The sequence below is a fragment of the Nelumbo lutea genome, chromosome 1 (genome assembly GCF_056320005.1).
Source record: "Nelumbo lutea isolate HS-2025 chromosome 1, American lotus-T2T, whole genome shotgun sequence".
In the NCBI taxonomy this organism is placed as follows: Eukaryota; Viridiplantae; Streptophyta; class Magnoliopsida; order Proteales; family Nelumbonaceae; genus Nelumbo; species Nelumbo lutea.
The window spans coordinates 121,350,832-121,373,220 of record NC_142684.1 but is presented as its reverse complement, the minus strand read 5'-3'; the positions used below and the strand labels follow the sequence as shown (position 1 = coordinate 121,373,220).

The 22,389-nt window shown below is 36.9% G+C and overlaps 1 protein-coding gene across 3 annotated transcripts in view; it reads left to right on the top strand.

Annotated features, from left to right (window-relative positions):
- Positions 1-256: 256 nt before the first annotated feature.
- LOC148877191 (nicotinate phosphoribosyltransferase 2-like) overlaps positions 257-22,389 on the top strand; it is a 54,292-nt gene continuing 32,159 nt past the window's right edge. The window contains exons 1-4 of one of the 3 annotated variants that reach the window (XM_088982546.1): positions 257-502; positions 15,883-16,093; positions 17,217-17,364; positions 19,931-20,050. In XM_088982546.1, coding sequence (XP_088838672.1) covers positions 15,939-16,093; positions 17,217-17,364; positions 19,931-20,050 — 423 coding nt within the window. In that variant the 5' untranslated portion in view covers positions 257-502; positions 15,883-15,938. Of the gene's footprint in view, positions 503-15,354; positions 15,770-15,882; positions 16,094-17,216; positions 17,365-19,930; positions 20,051-22,389 lie in introns of those variants that run through there. The other 2 variants (XM_088982533.1, XM_088982540.1) reach the window with 2 other exon arrangements.

Here is a 22,389-nt window from a genome sequence, read left to right as displayed (position 1 = left end):
TGGGCAAGGACGGTCCACACGAAACTGAACACCCCACTCTTTTGTGGGTGGAACCAAAACGGTCCCATCCACATTACATTCACGACATCGAACACCCCCTAAGGTTGGGTATGGCTAGAACTTAAGGCCATGTTTGGTTCATTGCCAGTGGCCTCATTCTTTTAATTCTTGCCGATTCTAGAAAAGAATGAGCAAGAATGAATGAGATATAGGTGTTTGGATATTCATTTATTGCCATAGAATTCATTCTTCCCATAATGAAATTTGGGTCTCGGCAAAAATTTGGGGCATAACATCCTACTAATTCTTTCTTTTTTCGTTCGAGCTCTCTCTCTCTCTCTCTCTCTCTCTCTCTCTCTCTCTCTCTCTCTCTCTTTCTCTCTCTCTCTCCCGTACAAGGTAAACCCTAGTCCCTCTCTCTATGCTGAGGTATCGAGGGTAACGATGAGCTCGATCTGTTGAAGTCCTAAAGCTAAGTTCGATCCAAACAGCTCAAACCAAGGTAAGTTCTCTCTCTCTCTCTTCGTCTTCTTCTTTTTTCTTTCTCATCATCTTCTTCTTCTTCATCTCCTTCTCAAGCTGCACACAAAAGATGTATATATCCTCCTCCTTCTCCTCTTCCTTCTTCTTCTTCTTCTTCTTCTTCTTCTTACTCTGTTTTCCACCAATATCATCCCTGTAAGCATCAAAACAAAGCAGCATCGTTTAAGGTATTTGAAGTTTTGAACAATTTTCATCTCTTCATTATTTTCCTTATTGGTATTTGTGCTTCTGAGTTATACAAGTTCATTTAAGTTAAGCGAAAGCAATAATTAATTTAATACACAATTGTTTTCATATTGAATAGCATTTTCCGAATGAATCATTCACTTTCCTTGTGGTTCTGAGTTATAGGATTGCTGTTTTACATTATTTTGTCTGCAAGTGAAAATGGTTTTGGGAAACAAGCATTTTTCAAAAAGTGAGTACTGATTATTAATGCATTACAAAACTTTGTAGGGGTGGCTGGCTAGTTACTTGAACCTTGACTCCAGTATTTAAAGAGATTATATCTAATCTACTCAAAAAAAAGATAAAGAAAAAAAAGGCCTAGACTCATCCCACCAAGAGACTGAATCCTATAAATCAAGCAAACCACAAACAAGCTTCAACTCAGGAACAAGAATCAAACAAAACCCTTTACAAGACCTCCCTACAATCAAACCAGAAGAAGAGGAGCAACTGTGAGTGAATCCAATAAGAAAATAAACAACCAAGCCTAACTACCTAATTGTTACGGTTTGACACAAGCATAGTCTTGCCTACACTTGGCAGGCTTACGTTAAGGGACATCACCGTCATTTTCACCTGTAAGATTTTTGGGAGAATTGATGTTATCTTCAGGCAGACCACCAAAATCTTAACGTACTCTTTGAGGAGGGGTGGTCGACCTCCTTGGGTGCCTAACCTTGGCACTCCTAGACCAACTTCCCTTGCGGGGCGGCCCTGGTTAATGGCTAGCATGGCTACCAGGGTTCCTCATGGGCGCACACATGCTCATGGGGACAGTGCATGGACTGGCACTACGTTGCCAACACTCAAGGGAGGCTTGGCATGTGGGTCTGGCTCAAGCATGACCCTTCACCACGCCAGCCCTTTGCCCAAGCTGAGTGAGCTACCCCGTTTCCCCTAGCGCACGGGTGTGTTCCGGCCCAGCAGTTGCCTATCATCTTTGGTACACAGGTGCCCACATCATCGACATACAGGAGACCCCTCACATCAGTGCCCAGTCACCTCTTTGGCGCACAGCCGCCTCACATCATGGCCTTCCCCCTTTAGCACGTAAGCGGCGCCTCCCATGGACCGGCCAAAGTTAGCTAAGTGCCCTGGCCATGCGACTTGAGGTCATGATCCAGTGCTACTGACCTTGGTGGAGCCATCTCATTGGGCAACTCCTAACCTTGCAGCACACAAAGGCTTGTCCTGGCCTACCTTGGCTTGGATGCCGCACGGGTTTCTTCCACTGTAGAACTACCCCCGTGACAGTTGGTATCATAGCGAACTAGCCAATTGTTGTCATAGTTGGTGTCAAGAAGATTAGCCCAAAGCCAATTGAAGCAGTAATCTCGACAAGCAGCACATCGTGGGGTGCGGTCCCTAGGCACTTCCACTCGGTTTCAAGCAACAGTGCATATCAGGCCTAGCAAGAGGCCATTCTTCGTGTCCCCATTCCAATGACCCCAAAACAGTTTCCCTTGCAGGGGCAGACGCATTGGTTGTTGTGCTCATGCGGGGGAAAACACGTGAGCCTTTTCATGGAAGGCATATTGTGGCGGTTTGAGTGGGGGAGTGCCATGCTTCCTCACGGACATCAGTTGTTGTTCATTTTAGTGAGTTGTGGGCGGTGCGCCTACATCTTGGTTTCATGACATATGAGCCATTTTTCCGTAGCTTTGTCTAAGGCACCACTAAGGTAGGGACAGTAGTCCGAAATTGATTGGTGCCGACGGTTGGTTAAGGAATACCGCTGAAGTGGTAGTTTTGTGCAGATTGGGTCATTGGTTGAAGCCTCAGTATTGGAATGATAGGAAGGTGGGTACACTATCTGTTGGAGCATGGCATCCCTACACCGGCAATGCATCGAAGGACATGCTCAATTCATCAACAAGGCAGAACACTTGCAGCAACAACCGCTCATCACAAGGCGAGTGCATGTTCGGAAACATCATGGGTAAAAGTTGCCCTCAGAGCGAAGATGTAGCCCGAACTGGCAAGGTGAAGTGTAGTTTCAAGGGCCAAGAGCATAAGCCATGACTAGGTTTGAGTAACTTGCACATGGCGAGGTGAAGACCGCAGGCCAGCATGGTGAAAGGGTACACCCAGCACACACCACTAACAGCAGGAGTAGACCTATCAGCGTGTTCGGTAGCACCACCGAAAAGCTACCAAGAAGACGGTCAAGCCTTGAGGTAAAGATGATACATGGGGTGGACCTCTGCGAAGCACACACATCCAATTTCTTTGAGGGCCCTTCTCACATAATTCAATGGCATAGCCATTGCGCGATTTGAGTAACCTCAACACAGGGGGTGAAGTCCAGGCAGAACGACATGGTGAAATGGTTCCATCCCCATAAATGGACACCAATATAGGCGAGACTCGGGTTGGCCAGACGAGCCCTGGAACTGGCAGACAAGTGGATGACACGGGACACAAACGCCCATTCACAAGAAGACCCATTGTCGAGTCGACAATGGATTGAGTGGGGGAGCCTGCTACGATCTAACACAAGCTTAGCCTTGCTTACGTTAAGGGACATCACCGTCATTTTTGCCTGTAAGATTTTTGGGAGAATTGATGTTATCTTCAAGTAGATCACCAAAAACTTAATGTACTATTTGAGGAGGGGTGGTCGACCTCCTTGGGTGCCTAACCTTGGCACTCCCAGACCAACTTCCCTTGCGGGGTGGCCCTGGTTAATGGCTAGCATGGCTACCAGGGTTCCTCATGGGTGCACACATGCTCATGGGGACAGTGCATGGATGCTCATGGGGATAGTGCTAGATCGGCATTGCGCTGCTGACACTCAAGGGAGGCTTGGCATGTGAGCCTAGCTCAAGCATGACCCTTCACCACGCTAGCCCCTTGCCCAAGCTAAGTGAGCTACCCCATTGCCCCTAGCGCACGGGTGTGTTTCGGCCCAGCGGTTGCCTATCATCATTGGCACACAGGTGCCCACATCATCAGCATACAGGAGACCCCTCACATTGGTGCTCAGTCACCTCTTCGGCGCACAGTCGCCTCACATCATGTCCTTCCCCCTTTAGCACGTAAGCGGCGCCTCCCATGGACCAGCCAAAGCCAGTCGAGTGCCCCGACCATGCGACTTGAGGTCATGATCCAGTGCTACTGACCTCGGTGGAGCCATCTCATCAGGCAACTCCTAGCCTTGCAGCACACAAAGTCTTGTCTTGGCCTACCTTGGCCTGGACGTTGCATGGGTTTCTTCCGCTGTAGAACTACCCCCGTGACATAATGGTAGAAAGTCTACCTCTTCCTCTAATACTACAACCTCTTCTATCATAAGGTTTGGCTACTATAAGATATATGGATTTTTCTACAACTTGGATCAAGACCTCAATGGTGACAGTTCGAAAATAAACTATCTCAATCTGCATCAGACTTAATTTGTACTAGAGCTTCTAGCGTAAGCTTGTGAAATGAACCGGGCATCATGGCCGAACAGCTAACTGATATTCCGAACAGCTAACGGATAGAAAGGATTTCCATCTTTAGGCCTCAGGTCCTCAGAAAGTTCAGCTGAAGACTCAACCTGCAGTCTATTCCCAAGGGAGTCTAGGCAAAGATGTGCCACCTGATTTTGAAACGCATTATGGAAAAAATGTGCTATTGTAGGCTATGTTACAAAATATCACCGACTTCTTGTATTTGGTATTGTGTTATAAGTGTAAAGTGGGTCGTTCTGGGCCAGCCCGTGGGTGGTCCACACTAAAGGCGGGTCGTGCTGTGTTGGCTTGCAGGCCGTTACGGGCTGTGCCATCCTCCCCAATGAAAATTTTGGGAGTTGGCCCAATACGGCCCACGGCCCAAGCCCAAGTGGGCCTGTGCCATGTTGCAGGCCTGGGTCGGGCTGGGCTGTAGGCCGTGCCGTGGGTTTCGACCATACTAGGCTGGGCCATAGGGCGGGCCTTGGGCCTGGGCCGAACCAGACTGTATTGTTTTTTTTTTGTTTTTTTTTTTTTGAAAATTTTGACTTCTTTTCTAAGTAAAATTGTAAAACTAAAATATTTAACTTTCATTTGAACTTTGGGCATTGGGAACTATTTAAAAAATTAAGAAATGAGAAATCTAAGTTATCTAAAACATAAATGAAAAAAATACTTAACCAAATTGAACTAAGAATGATAGAATAACAAATTGGAAGAAAATAGGAATCTTATTTCATTTAAATTTGAATGGTACAAATTACAAATATAATTATTGGATTATTGCATACTTGGATGAATGAAATATGAAAATGGAATAAATTAATAAAATATAAAAAATACAATACGGTTACAAATTGAAAATACAAAATTACATTGTTAAAAATTTTAAAAAATATATATCAAATAAATTAAATAAAACTAAAAAAATTACAATAATTTGAAAAAATAAAAAATTCTATACAAGTAGTCAAATTCATGAATCATCATTCATGACTTTCGTCATCTACTTCTAGTGAAATATCTGGTGTAGTATCATGCCCTCCCTTGTCTTGTAATCTATCTTCTGCATCTAGTCAATCCTTGAAGCAGATGCACATCTCTATGCTCTTATCATTCATGCAACTTCTTTTGTCATCCAATACTATGGTACCTACACTAAAACAAGACTCCAATGGAACTGTAGACATCAGAGGGGTTAGTAGATCACGTGCCATGGCGGCAAGAACAGGATAATTTTTTGAATGTTCACTCCACCAGGCTAAAATATCAAACTTGTTGTAGAACTAGTAGATTTATGCCTTCTACTTATTAAATAAAAAGTTTTTCTCTTCTACTATTGGGCTCAAGATCAAAAGTAGAAGAAGATGATGAACAAGTTATAGGAATATTAATTTTGATACAAACTTTAGATTCATACAAACTGTACATTTCAAATAATAAATTATTAATTTCTTCTTTTTTATTTCCTATATCAATATTCATATTTTCACAATATGATTCAAGTAAAATATCTAAACCATCTTTCGTAATTCTAGGGTCTAATATTGTAGCTAAAAAATAAAGGGGAGAAATGTTCTCCCAATATTTTTTAAATTTATTTTCCATAATTTTAATAATACATTGAAATTGTGGATTATTTCTATATTTTGCAAAACAATCACTAATTACCATTAATTGATAAGGTAAATTACAACTAGTTGGATAATAAATTCTAGATAATTCATTTGTTGCATCATAAAAATGTTTTAAAAAATCTCTTATACAGATTGCCATTTCCCAGTCTTCCTCAAATATCATATCATTAGGCATTTTTAAATTATAAAAATAAAAAAGAATTTGTTTATGAGATATACAACTTTCTAACATAGCATAGGTAGAATTCCAACTATGCTTTACATCTAATATAAAATGTTTATATTTTAAACCATGATTTTGACATAAATATTTAAATTATTATTTTTTTGCCCCCTGAACTTTTTATATATATAATACAATTTCTAATTTTTGAAATATAAGTAAAAATAATATTCAAGGCATCTTGAATACATAAGTTTAAGATATGACATGCACATCTAATATAAAATAATTTACCATTTAAGCATGGTCTTAATTGAGATTTTAAAATATTTAATGCAGAATCATTATTGCTGGCATTGTCAAAACTTCTATGGACCACTATGTAGCCATTCAAGCCTAGTAAACTTAAAATTCTTTTATTCAAAAGCCAATTTTCATCAATGAAATGGTCAGTAACACAAATATAACTAATATTAAATTTGGATGTCCAAACATCCGAAGTAATTGCAACTTTAGAATTAAGATTTGCCAACAAAGAAATTAAATTTTGGTTATATGAATAAAAAAATTTTAAAACATCATTTCTTATAGTATTCTCAAAAACTTTATTATATTGTAGGTTTACAGAACTACGCAACCATTTTTCTAGCTTTGGGTCTTCAGCTAATATAAATGGTTGTTCTGCATGTACGATATACTTAGCAAGTTCTTGTCTCAAACTTTTCTTGTGAACATTTAAAAGTACCAAAACTACTCCCCCTCCAAATTTTTGTTTGGGTTGTTTCTCTCCCTTCATCTTCTTCTTGCTCATGTGTGAGCAGATGTCTGCTCAAATGATCCATACCACCCTTGCTATAATAATTAAAGTCGTTCCTACATTTTTGGGAAACGGTCCTTTTCCCCTTCCCCTCAATATCCTCTACTTTGAAATTTTTTCAAACCGGGCTACTCAGCTTAGAGGCCCTCCTTTTTCCCCTAGTATCAATATCGGGGGTGAAAGTTCCACTTCCATCGACATTAATCGCATTAGTGCTAACACTATCATGATGCGATTGAATATCTTCAATGGTGAACATGTTGGGGAATCGGTTTTCAAAAGAGCTGACCTTTTTTTTTAATTCTAAAAAGATAAAAATTAATCTAATTCGACTTACCCGAGTTATCGGTTCAAAATCCCAACTTGATTTCAACGGTTGAAGCATTTTAACATCCAAGCCTTCCAAATTGAGATACTTGATCTAGTTGAGCAAGCATTCTTCTTGTTGAAAGTCGAAACTTCAATCAAGTTGAGACTTGAGAATTGGAGAATGCAGAATCAGGTAATCAACTAATCAGAAATTACTCAGATTGCAGAGAATTGTGAATGCATGAGTATGAGAGAGAGAGAGAGAAGAGATTAAGAGAATTGTTGAATTGGTGTGATGAGAATGGTAGATGATAAGTCTATCTATAGGAATTCAACATAATTCAATAACCCAAAAAACTAGTTGTTATTTAGTTGTTACGAGTGGTATTTCAATTATTATAAAGTTATTTATAACTTTACCCAAAAAGCCCTCTTAAACTAGTTGTTATATAGCTGTTGGGGGGCATTTATATCATTTTTTCAACCCCCATAAGCAAAATACACAAATACCCTCCTAATATGATTGTTTATAGCTGTTGGGAGGGTATTTCTATAAACCCCCCCCCCCAAAAAAAAGCTGAAACTAGCCATTGGGCCCCTTTGGGGGGGGGGTGCAACGGCTATATTCTGGGCGGGCCGAGCGCGGCCTGCTACGGGCCCCGTGGGCCACGCTAGCACGAGCTGTCATGCTATGTCGTGTCGGCCCATGAGCCTCAAACCCTCGGCCCAGCACAACACGAACCTTCGTGTCGGGCCTGGCATGGCTCATAGGCCTTTGAGTCGGGTCGGGCCGATTTACACCTCTATACTACGTTATGACCTTGTTTAAGTTGGTTGGGAATGCCCCATGGCAAAAAGATGTTCTTTCAGTATGTGTTTAGTTTCCTAGGCGTTTATGGATAGGGTTGGCGTTTATTTGCACTTTTTCACTTTAAACGTTTATTTATACTTTTTCACTTTAAATGTTTTATTTTTGTTGTTTGGTTGAACTTCACTTTAAATGCTTTTTACTCTCCACCTCAAATAAATATCCATTAAAGTGTGCCACATCAGCATTTGGTTTCAAGAAACATTGAGGCATTGGAGGAAACAAGAATTTGACGTTTCCCTAAATGCCCCATGCACAAAAATCAAAGTGTTTCAGTTTTCTATCATTTATTTGATAAACGGTGAAACCAAACAATTTTTTCATTTTGTTTCATCTACAATAAACGCCAACGCCTATATGGCACTGATGTAATGATGCCTCTTCAATAAATGCCAATGGAACCAAACATCCCTATTCATGGCATGCCTTGGAACTTACGCATGCTTGATTCTCTTGATGTAAAATATCATGGATTTTGAAATACACGTTTTCTTGAATGCACCACACCATAGTCCTAGAAGTTGATACATACGAATTTGAATCCCACTAGTATCTGTGAGTTGTTAATGTGTTGTGTTAAATACTTATAGCAGATAAGGGCAACTTTTGGGCCCTAATACCAATAAAAGTAATATATTTAATAAAATTGCAAAAATAAGTTAACTTTTTAAAAATAATATCAAAAAGGGGAAAAGTTACTATTCATCATCTTCTTCTTATAGATTATTCATCAGAGCCGCCCGTCGCCATCTCTGGCACGCCTCCGCCCACCTCTGCCTCCACCTCTATCCTTCATTTGTAAGTCTAAGAGGAGGGGAACGCTCGTTTCCTCCATTTTCACTGCTATAGAGACACACGCCACCAACAATAGCTATAAAGGCCACCCATTTTCATGTTGTTTGTTTAATGAAACAATATAAATCAGGCGTCGGATTTCATTGACATGAGAAGCAACATTTTTTGCCACAAACCCATAGAAAACAAGGGAAAGCAACTATGTATCGGGAGGTTATGAGAGGATAGGAAATGGTCGAGATAATTGACAGAGAGATACGTTGTTACAAGTTTGAAGCGGTAGTATGCATGCACCTGAGTCATGGATGGAAGAAAAACAAAATTGCAAAAAACGATAAGGAAACAGAAAGCTAGACTCAAATTTAATGAAAAGTAATTTAGTAGACAGACAAATATTATGCCTTCAACATCCAGTTAATGGCGTCCTATCTAGCGATGGCATCAATCGAACGATCGAGAAAGCATCCCTAATAGTCAGACATCAACAAGTGGTGGAGTTCGGAATCCATGAGTGTCACAAAAAGGCGGTCCCTGTCTTGGCCATCATCATCATCGGTCGTCAACAGATAAGTGTTAGTTGTTATGGGGGTGTCCGGGCTACAGGTGTCGGCATCCCAGGAAATGACGTCCCCTTCGCCGTAGTATAAGCTAGAAACAGAGTGGTCATCTGGGGATAGCGACATCATGGTCAAGGAGAATCGGTTCGATGACAACATAGTCATTCTCAAATGGTTTTTCCAAACCACATAAACCCTACTTTCTAGATTTGGGGAAACCAGTGGATTTGGACATGGCCACCGTCTATGGTTTAGGGAGAGTCATGAGTAAAATTTTCTTTCTCACTCACTCCCATTTGAGTAGTGAGATTTTCTTTATATAGAGGCGAAAGGGTATGAAGTTTGAGAAAGATTTGAGAATATGTTTCTGTGACTACAGGCGACAATCGAAGATGACAGCCGGAGGCATGCTAGAAGTGACGGCGGGTGGCTTTGATGAATAATCTACAAGAAGAAGATGATGAATAGTAACTTTGCCCCTTTTTATATTATTTTTAAAAAGTTAACTTATTTTTGAAATTTTGTTAAATATATTACTTTTATTGATATTAGGGCTCAAAAGTTGTCGTTATTTGATATAATCTCAATATTTATTTTTAAACACGTGGCATATGATAGAACATACTTTTTGGAATTTGGATGGTGAGTTTTGGAATGCATCACTACATGAACATGTAGAATGCCACCGGATTATGGTGAAATAAAAAATCACGGTTTTCAAATACATCAAAATGGGGTTTGGTGTTTTATAAGAACATTACACTTTTTTAAAGCATCGTATGGACATGCCTTACATGATCAACAAGAAGTGCATTTTTTAAAAAATGGGAAAGCTCATTTTAATAAATGGATTTGGATTAAATGATGACTTAAGCTGCATTTGGCATCGTTTGTAGTCTTGTTTTTTTAAAGAAACAATTGCCATGCTAGTAAAAACAAAATCATGCATATTGGCAAACACCCCCTTAGTTTTAGCATGCAAAAAATTAAAGAGAGAGAGAGAGAGACTAAGGGGGTTTTCAATATCGTGTTTATATTGTGCATGGGCCCATTTTGGTCCCATCCACGGCAATAAGTGGTGTTCATTTCACTAGAGATGGTACTTCTCCCTAATAACTCGTGGACAGGGACTGTTCCAGACCAATTTCTTGGCAATAGTTATTTTTTATGGATGGTCCCCATCTACAAGTAGACAAAAATGGGCATGTGATATTATACATTGCATGCCCTAGTATTTTTCGGTTTTTACTGTTATTTAAAAAACAATTATTTTTTAATAAATAATTCAATATTTTTATTGAATTATTTTAAAAAATTGTTAATACTTTTTTTTGTTATTTTTAATTATTTTTCTACTAGTTTTTTTTGTTAAAATAATTTTTTATTAAATAATATGACTTTATCGATGATATTTGCAAATTAATTTGGGTATAGTTACTTATTTATAATCAATTGTGTAACCATTTCACAAACTGTATGTGAGATGCATAGAATCAAAAAGTGTACAATGGATTAATGCAAACCACACCTACATAACCACAATTGTGGGTGTTGACTGATTCGGTCTACACAATCTATCTACAATTCATAATAGCTATAGATTGTGGTGTGATGTGGAATATGGATTGGTCCTTGCTATAGTGGTGTGGTGTGGCCGAGTCCACACCTACCAATTTCTCATCCACGAAGCAAAACACCCCCCAAAAAGTTGATTGTGCAATTTTTTTGACCAGCTTGCTATGCAATTTAGGTCTCGATTTCCCTCACTCTCATTCAATTTATGAATTAAATATTCACTTTAACCTTAGTAAATACTCATTCATGTTAGAATATAGCTGTGATGGAACATATGTGGTATTAGATGGAAGGATGGTAAAATAGTGTAAGAAAGTATATACTAGTATCTGAGAATATTGTTCATGATTGGATTATGTAGCTAATTGTACACATATGTTGTTTGCAATAGATTTACAATACGTTAAAGGATACCACATTGGGAGTTGCTGCTTTTGCAATTTATATGCATCACTTGCTACATAATTATTAATGAACAAACACACCATGTTTTATGCACATAGGGTCCACATGACAATGTACCTGATAGAGGTGAGCAAATGGGTAGATTCTACTTGGAACCAAATGGAACTGACCTCAAACCAGCCTTGAACCGACTCTATCCAATTTGTTACAAAATAGGGTCTGGTTTCAAATTCTTGGAACTATCCCCCACCCAGGCCGATTTTAGGGTCTAAGGGTTTGCTTATTGTTTTAAAAGGCTTAAGCCTTGAGGTGTGAGGCGTACACCATGAGGCGAGGCCACAAATTTTGCCTCAAGGCTTAAGCCCCACAACTTTGATATGAGGCTTAAGCCTTTGTTAGAATAAGGTGTAAGCCTCAAGCCTCAAGGCATGAGGCATAGCTTGAGGCATAAAAAGGCGTAAGCCTCAAATATCAATGATTACATAATTATTTAATGCAAAAAATATAAATTTTTACAATTTAAAACATAAAGAAAAATGCTTCAATAATTATAAGCCAAATAAAAAAGTAAAAAAGAAAAACAAATAAGGAAAATCAAATTCTATTAGTTTTTCTTAGCGTTTTAAGAGAGTTCAATGCAAAAAGGACAAATTATTCTTAGTTTCTTTTGGATAAATCAAGTGAGGTTTTTCATATTATTCTAATTATAATGCCTCAAGTTTGTTATTTTTCACATTTCTTATATTAATGGATATTTTTTTTCTTTTTAATAATAATAATATTAATAATGATGATGATGATGATGATGATGATGATGATAATGATAATAATTATAAATCAAATTAACTAAGTTGTTCCCTTTTCTCTAAATTGGTTTTTTACATGAAATGTAAAATGTTTATATTGTTAGTTGATTAGTTATTATTTTATTTAATGCTTAAATGTTAAAACTTATTGCTTATAAACTTATAGCTTATGGATTTGTGTACTTTCTATCATTTTAATTTGGCATATTATATGCTATTTTCATCAATTTACAAACTTCAATTATTTTTTCCTTAAACCTTGAGGCTTACTCCTCACCTTTCTGGGTCGTTATGCCTCAAGGCCCTCAACTATGCCTTCAGCCTTTTAAAACATTGGGTTTATGCTACATGAACCAACCTTGGTTGGCCTTCGTGGAACCGACCTTGTTGAAACTTGCCTTGAAATAAACCCCTAGATACTTTTGGGGATGTATGTGAAGATTTGAACCCAAGCATTCGTGGTTACAAAGGCTATGGTCTCACTTGACCATTAAATTACTTAAGTGATTTGATCATTTGTATTCATTTTAATATTTGAATGTGTGCAATAAGTAGTGTAAAAGGTAATATTTACAAAATTTAAATTTAATTTATAAGTTTTTAACCATATAATTATAATCTACATATTAAGTTATCCAATTTAATCAATAAAGATAATATAAGTTTTAAACTATATTATATTTATTAAAAATCAAGTTTTTAAATAACATGTTCCATGGGTAGACTCTAGAACCATCAAGGCCAAAACCGACCTTCACAGGCCATGTCAATAGCCTTCTCCTTTCTCGATTACCCCAATCCTAGCTTCTCCTCCTCCTCTCTCTCTCTCTCTCTCCCACTTTTCATCTATATCAATCTAAGGAAAATTTGAATTAAAAAATTTAATAATTATAAAAAGATATGCAATAACTTTAAAATATTTATTAAAAACACAAAAAATAATTATAATATAATTAATAATGTTTAGATTATTAATAATTTTATATGAAAGTCCTAACAAAATTATGTAATAACAATATAAATTATAATTTTATGGATTAAAATTTTCAATAACAAAGTTATTTAAATAAAAGAACTTAAACTTTTATAATATTATTTAAATATTTCAATAAATAAATAATTATATAACAAAATATTTGATATTATATAATTACTAAATATTATTTTAAAAAATTCAATAACAAGATTATTTAAATTTTTTCTAAATAATTAAACTTTAAAATATTTTTAGATATTTCAATAGCTAAATATTTTACATAAAAACTATTAAAAATAGCTAAATAATTATATAAGAAACTATTAATATTATGTAATAACTTTCAAATAAATAAAATATAAATAATGAAAAATTTTAAAAATTTTATTGTATTCATTTCATAATTATTGTATTTTTATTAATTATTTATTGTATTTTCATTATAAATTTGTTTTCAATAATTATGTATTTTTGCTATAAATTATCAATAATTAATGGAGATTAAATTATTGTTATTTATTGGAGATTTAACTTTTAACTTATTCAAAATTAAGAGTATTCACGGGTCAGTTTGGTTGGATTGTAGATTGTTTTGCCAACCAAACCAAACTGGTCGGGTTGGGGAATTGATCACTTGAAACCAACCAACCATTAGTGAAAACCGACCAACTCGGTTGTATCAATTTGGGTCAATTTTCAAATTGGTTGGTTGGTTCAAAAGATTTAAACTTAAAAAAAGTAAGTTTAAATTTAAAAAATTACAATGATATTATTAAAAAATAAAATAAAAATATTAAGTTTATAATTAAAAATATTTTAGATATTAAAATTTTCTCACTTTCCTGTATTTTATATATATGTATATATACTGAAACTGACCCAAACTAGTTAGGTTAGAAAGTTGCGGAACTAAAGCCAACCAGAATTCAAGTCGAGTTATTTGGTTTCATTGTTTGATGAACAACCTAGTTAAAATTAATTATTATTATTTTTATGTTACAAAAAAAAAATTAAAAGTAAGATATCAAATATAAATAATTATTAATTATTAAAAAATAAAATATAAACAATTATCTATCATTATGTGTTTCTATTGATTAGCTTTTACTTCATATATATTAAGCATATATCAACTATGAGACATGAATTATATATTCATCAAATAAAAATCGTCATAAAATGGTGTCATGCCACCTTCTATGGTTGATGTCAGAATTCCACTAGAGCCAACTATGAGAGTTGGCTCCGCATTGGCTTTTGGCTTTTCGGCTGTTTGGAAAAAAAATAATAACAATAAAAAAACAGCCAGGAATCATAAGCCACTCCATTACTAACACATGGAAGTTTCAAAACAGCTGAGGCTGCTATTTTCAAACAGCGAAACTTATCCCACAAGAAGGTGACATGCCCGATCAAACCAACGAATGAATTAATGGATGACCAATTTAATAATGCATATTTAGACAAGCTAAAATCTCTCTTTTAGTTAATTTATGATTTATGATCGTATGATCTCTACTGCAGTTCAACATTAGCAAAAGAAATTTCTCATGTCATGACCATCGGTTGAATTCTCTGATGGTCTATATATGTAGTTTAATATGATGCTTCTCTACCTAACGTAGTGGACGGGTTGAAAGCCTTCATATTTCATATTATGATATAGTCAATTAAATGGAACTACAGCTGTGTTAGTGTTCTTTTTATGAGACCGGCTCACACATGGCGCCTAATACCATTCCATTGTGTATTGGGAATATTTTATATATTTATGTATTATTATTTATGGGAGATATTTTCAATGCATAATGGGATGTGTTTGCCAAGTTAGTGTGAGAAGCATATCCCAATTCGCTTTTTATATATCTGTCAAGTACAAATAAGGATATTGAATTGAGATCCGCATCTCACAAATGCTTTAATTGATATTATTTTTAAAAAATTAAGGATAGGCAGCAAGGGGCCGCAGCGGATGATGAATGGATTGTAAGAAAAAGAAAAAGAACAGTATTTTTGTCCTTAATTGATATTATTTTTAAAAAAATTAATTTATTTTTTGATTTTTTTTTAAATTATTACTTTTATTATATTAAGGCCCTAAAATTTCCATTATCTGTTATAACCCCTAAAAAAAAGCTTATAAGAAATGAACCGGGGGGCCGGGGCGTCAACCGGTAACCAATCAATCAACTGGTCGGTATGGGTTTTTGATTAGTCAAGTAAAAGCTTTTCAGTATCGTACCTTTTCGGTATGGGCGTCAACCGGTAACTTTTGTCTTTTCCCTTTCGATCAACCTTTTCATCGGAAGAGAAAAAGAGGGAGAGAGAGAGTAAAGAAAACGTTTGCTGGACGATTCTCTCTGCCCGTGAATCGTGATAGATTCCTACCACGGGCACGTTCGGGGATGCTAATTGAAGCCTGAACGACCCCGGACCAATTAACCGTCGAGTGGCAAGTGTAGCCAGAGGGATCTTCGTGGTTAACGGCCTCGACATCTCTTTTTTTTTATATGAAGACTCCACAGACGAGTGACGCCAAGGCGGCCTCTTGTTTCTTCTCTAACTATAAACACCTAAGATAAAAGCCTCCTCTCCTCTTCCGGTTTTCCCTTCCATCAGTCGGGTTTCCTTCGTACTCTTATCTACCTATATGCATGTCTGTATCTGTCGAATATATAGATTTTATAAAATTAATTAATTAATTAATTAATATATGCATGTGTATGATGATATAACGACCTTCTGCGGCAAATTTAAAATCCAATCCAGGGGGAACCTGAAAGCGAGCAAGAGTGAGAAATAACCCTAGATTTTCTGCGCAAACAATGGAGGCGACTACAAACGGGTCCAAGCAAGAACGGTCGAGTCCCAAAATCGATGGACCAACAAATTCCATGGTTACGCCTCTCCTTACAGATCTCTATCAATTCACCATGGCTTATGCTTATTGGAAGGCCGGCAAGCATCTCGAACGTGCTGTGTATGTGGGCTTTCATTATCTTTCTCTGTTCCGCCTTTTCCTCTTTCCTTTTATTTCTTTTTTTTTTGCCTGATTCTTTTCATTTATTTACTTCTTTCCGTTTCTTGTTCAATTCTAATGGAACAAGTATTCTTGAATTTATTATTTGGATTAAACTTGTTAATAAAAGAAGACTCATATAGATGCTTTTATTAATCGGTTAGGGCAGAATGAGATGGTTTCAGTTGTTTTGTATTGTAGAATTCTTGTAAGACAAGTCAGGATTGACTAACGAATATTTTGTTCTTTTTGGAGGTTGGCTGGCTGAGAACTCCCTTTGCCAAACAAGAGTGTGTACTTGTTGTCTGAGGGCGGACAACTTATTCATCCCAAATTGGCTATACAATCACCACCATTGCAACATATATATTTTTTTGATGTAATGAGAGCTCAACTTCACACTGAGAGCGTAATGCTCTTCATTACATCCTCGTGGTTGTGAATGAGCAATGATGCCCTATATTTAGGTTATAAAAAACTTTTTATTGGTTGTCCTTATACAGAGCTGGATGTCCTTTTGGCTTTAAAGGTGACATATTTCGTCCCCACGGGGTCGGTGTTTGTGCTTAAACAGTAGGCTTGGATTAGATCTGCATGCATAAGTTATTTGTTTTTTCTCAGTCTTTATAAGCTTGACAAGGAATTTGATGATGGTCAACATATAACACAAATAATCCAGTCAATATTTAGAGTTTTTGTGATGGGCATTTAAATGGTTACAATGTTAGTTTTCACAAATTTTGGGTACATTTATTTATTTATTTTGGATGTGTAGTTTTGGGTACATTTATTGTTGCTTGGGTTGCTAAGTCACGTCTATTTTTTCTTGCATGTATTATTTGAAGAATCCCAATGTTTTCTGCAGTGCAATAAGCCGATAATGATTCTTCCCCTTCCATTTTATATCAAGGTTTGGTTGGGGATTGATTATATATGTATAAAACAGTACTTACTCATCCTATTTGGTAATAATTAGCATCATGAATAAAGGTGATTCTAGCAACTTTTTCACATGCCCTATGAACTATTTATGTATCTCGCTTTGAGAAGTGATTTTCTTTTCCTAATATTGGGTATGTTTCAGGTTTGATTTATTTTTCCGTAAGAACCCATTTGGTGGTGAATACACTGTCTTTGCTGGTCTAGAAGAATGCATTCGTTTCATTGCTAATTTTAAATTTACAGAGGATGAGATTTCATTTCTCCGTTCGTCCTTGCCTCCTAATTGTGAGGTAAAGTAATTTCATTAATTATCTTGGTGATGTTCTGTTTCAAATTTATGCTCACCTCAAATGGTTGGGGTTACTTGAGGCTGAGTTGAGTATGTTCTGGTTCAAATTTATAACTTGAAGTTGTTTAAATTCTATATTTCTGTTGGAGCAAGAAACACCTAGAAGTATCTATGTTTTAGTTCCTTAAGGTCCATATATTTTCATTTAACAGATGTGGCTCTAGACATAGTGGAATCTTTTTTTTCTCTTCTGAACAAGTATTGTATTGATTAAGAAAACAGATACAAATGACCCTTTGTAGAACAAGGAACTGTGCAAGGGACCTGTAAAAGACCAAATGTGATTAACCAATCAGTTCACCCCTCCCATAATCCCGTTACAGAAATCTGTAATTTAAGAGAAGAAAGCATCAACAACAAAGACCTGTTATAGGGTTTACTACTTCTGTAACTTAAGAGATCAATCAATTTAGTTGGAAGCCTTTACAAGATAATTGCAAAGGTACTTTCGTTAAGACTGAGAGAAGCACTCCCCTCATTCATCTCAAAGTTTTAGGAGCTTTTTGTTCAGGATAGACAGATCACTCATCAAAATCTAATTGCAAATTGAGTGTTTGGAAGAGATAAAAATAATGGAAGAAGAGCCTGGGTTTGCAAATTAGATATAGGGAAAGCCTATGATCATGTGGTTTGGTCCTTAGATGAGGTATTTGAAAGATGTGGATTTGGTAATAAGTGGAGAATTTGGATTAAGGGTTGCCTGGAAACTGTTCATTACTTTGTTTTAGTCGTGGGGAAGTGAAGGATTTTTTTCCCAGCAAAGAGAGGATTAAGACAAAGTGACCTCCTTACTCTCTTCCTGTTTACCCTAATTGTTGATGTCCTTAGTTGACTAATATCCAAGGCAGACAATCTGGGTTTGATTAGAGGTTGGGGGATTAACAACAGGGAAACAATGGTTTTACCTGCAATTTTCTGATGATATCATTTTGTTCTTTGAGAATATGGGGGAGTAAGGAACATGCAATTGCTAATAAAATGTTTTGGGGGAGGGAGTCTTCAATCTGTAGCACCCTCAGGAGATTCTCGTTATGGTCATATTTTCTGGTGCTACTAAAATTAAGACATTTTGGAGTCATTCCCCTATGTACAATGCTAGAAGATATGGAATTGGGCCTCACATCATGTACCGGATTGCAGTGTTTGAGGCAATTGCATGCCATTTGATTTGATCCAATCTGTATGGCAGGATTGCTTAAAAAGAAACTGGAGAACTAAAGGGATTATAGGCTGGGGAAGAACAGACATGGGTTCTCTCATTATTGAAATATGGTTCTTCTTTTTGCCTAGGGGATCAGTCCTTGTATTTCTGTAGTCTCCTTTCATCTTAACACTAAATTATATTCCCTTTTTATTTTATGGAAAAATTCTCTTTATATTGTAGGAATACTTAGCATTTTTACTTATATTAGTGCTGAGAGGCAGTTCTGTAATTTGAACTCATTTAAACTCATAAGTATAAATAAAGTGGGTGAGCTATTCACTGGGTCATCTCATCCTATTCATGGCTCACTTCATGTCCTTTCTTCTCTTCTTTGAAACTGATGAGAACTCTAAGGGAACACCAGAATCTTCGATCCTACTATGGCTCTGATACCATATTAGGATTGCAGATGTGATATTTGATGGAGAAAATAAGAGAGAAAACAGTAAGGTGAAAGAGAAGAGAGATACGAAGAAGAGAAGGAGAGGAAGTGAAATGACCTAGTGATTGATTCTCCCCTCTTTATTTATATTTATGTGTTTAAATGAGTGCAAATTACAAAACTGACCCTCATTACTAACATAAGTGAAAAGGCTAGGTATTCCTACAACTATCAATAAGTTAAATTTTGATGGGTGCAGATTCGGAAACTTAGGCGCTTACCAGTGTTGGAGGAGTTTTTCAGGACGAGTACAGGGCTATTCTAGCTATGTACTTTGGTCCTATAAGAATCAGTATCTCCATAAAGGCTGACCTGCTTGTGGCCTTGGCACCTTGCAAGGATTAAAACTCAATTCTTGAACCACAGAAGCATACAAGTGGAAGGTGACTCAAAGGTGGTGGTGGGCTGGTAAAAAGAATAAGCGAATGAACATTGGCAATATAGACAACTTTTAAAGAAAATCAGATTGCTAACAAGGATAATAAATGTCACATTTACTTGGGTGTCCTGGGAGGGGTGGACTGGACAGGACATGGACCTAACCATTGGCTTTTTTTTTTTGCACAAAGTGGTCGCTCTCGGACTTGAACCTGCATTCTCTTGTTTGTATGGAAGCATATGTATATGTATTTTTATGTATGTACCTATTTATATACATTATTAGGATATCTTCATCTACTTATGTATTTAAGAATATGGGGATGCATGTCTTAACATGTGTGCCTACTAGATGTGGATACCCTAAATGATTTTCTCTTTGTTAGAAAAACACATTACGCGATATGGTATATTTAATTCAATATGTTCTTCTTTAGCTGTTTTATATGTCATTGATTAATCACATTTCTTTCTCCATTGTAGGATGGCTTTTTTGATTATCTTAGAGGAATTGACTGCTCTGGTGTTGAAGTTTATGCTATTTCTGAGGGGTCAGTTGTTTTTCCAAAGATACCCTTATTGAGGGTTGAAGGACCAATTGCAGTGAGTACTATCAAATTTCTGTTTATCTTGGGATTGTTTGAAACATTAGTGACAAATATTCACAGTAGTCGATCAAGACTACAATTAGTCTTGAATTCAAAAGAAAAAAAATGAAGAAATTTCAAAAGAAAAGAAGAAGAGAAGAAGCACACGAAGAGATTTTTGAAAAGAGAGAGGGTTGGTCATAACATCAGCCGACCCACTCTTAATATTTATATATGTTGATTAATTGTAAAAGGGCTGAATTTCCCTTATTGCTTACATGGCAAATAAACTAATAATAAAGCTGAAATAACTACCAACTAATACTGACATAACTAACAGAAATATGCTGCCATACGAACATAGTGGGGACTACATCAGTGTTCTCTACACTCCCCCTCAAGTTGGGAATAGATATTTGTCTTTCCCAATTTGCATAGGTTTGCCTCTAACTTCTTCCTTCGAACAGCCTTGGTACACCCTAAACCCTGTTGGAGGTGATATATGGGAGACACACTTCTTGAGATGAAACCCTTTCTCTGACAAAATGTTGGTCTACTTCAATTTGCTTAGTTCTGTCATGCTGTATCAGATTATGAACTATATTAATAGCAACTTGATTATCACAATACAATATTAAGGGCTTCTCATAAATAATACCCAACTCCTCAAATAATGACTTCAGCCATAGGATTTTAGCCACACCATTAGCCATAGATCTATATTCAACTTCAGCACTAGAACGAGAAACAACACATTGTTTCTTACTCCTCCAGGAGACAAGGTTACTTCCTACAAAAGCACAATATCCAGAGGTAGACCTTCTATCATCAACACTCCCAGCCCAATCAACATCTGTATAAACCTCTATCTTCATGTGATCATTATTCTTGAACAATATACATCTACCTGGACACCCCCTCAAGTATGCTAATATCCTCTCAACTGCAAGGAGGTGAGTAGTTCTAGGAGAGTGCATATATTGATTGACAACGCCGACTGCATAATTGATGTCCGGTCGTGTGAGACAAAGATATAGGAGTTTTCCAACTAACCATTGGAACATAGCTTTATCTTCAAGTGGTTCTCCATCCTCTGCACTGATATTGTGATTCTGTTCAATAGGTGTATCTGCAGGTTTAACACCCAACTTTCCAGTTTCTTCCAATAGATCTAGAACATACTTTCTTTGAGAAAAAAATCCCATGTTTAAATTTAGCTACCTCAATACCCAAGAAGTATCGTAGCTCTCCTAGATCTTTCATCTCAAACTCTTGATGAAGGAGTTGTTTAAGAGACTCAATCTCACTGCTATCATTCCCTGTCACTACAATATCATCCACATATACAGCAAGCAAAGTCAAGGACGAGTCCACTCTCTTAATGAACAATGTATGGTCTGACTGGGCCTGTACAAAGCTGAATTTTTCAAGGGCTTGTCTGAATCTATCAAACCAAGCTCTAGGGATTGCTTTAGTCCATACAAGGCTTTATTCAATCGGCAAACCTTCTTTCCTGTCTCTGCATCATAAAATCCAGGAGGTAACTGCATGTAGACTTCTTCATGTAAGTCTCCATTGAGGCATTTTTAACATCTATCTGGAACAAGAGCCAAGAGTAACTGGTTGCAAGGGATAACAAAACTCTAATAGTGGTCATCTTTGCTACTGGAGCAAAAGTCTCCAAGTAGTCTATACCATAAGTCTGAGTAAATCCCTTTGCAACTAACCGTGCCTTATACCTTTCAATGAAACCATCAACATTATGTTTCACAGTAAATACCCATCTACATCCAACCAGTTTCTTCCCTTTAGGCTGGTCAATTAGCTCCCAAGTATTATTCCTCAGAAGAGCATCCATTTCAACCTTCATTGCATCTTTCCACTCAGGAACTGACAAGTCTTCCCGCACTGTTATGGGGATAGGAATATCTGCAATGGATGTGAGAAAGGACCTGTAAAAGGGGGACAGATGATCATAGGATAAGAACTGGGAAATACAGTGAGTTGTGGATGTGATGCAACGCCGTTTGCCTTTACGGACTGTAATGGGGAGGTCAAGGTCATCCAAAGGAGGTAAGGGTGCAACAGTGGAAGGTATCTCAGTGGGACCTGGATCTGATAAAGGGACTGTGGTACCTGGATTTGGATCCACAGAAGGAACTGGGGCTGGCCTGGATTGCTGATGACCGAAATCAACCTACCTCCACCGCCTGTGATACTCTCAAATCCTGACACCTCTGAGGAGAAACCCTAGGATAATAAGGTACCTCCTCAAAGAAAGTAACATCCATCGAGACAAATCTCCTCCCAGAAGTAGGTTCATAGCAACAATAACCCTTTTGAGTTTGTGCATAA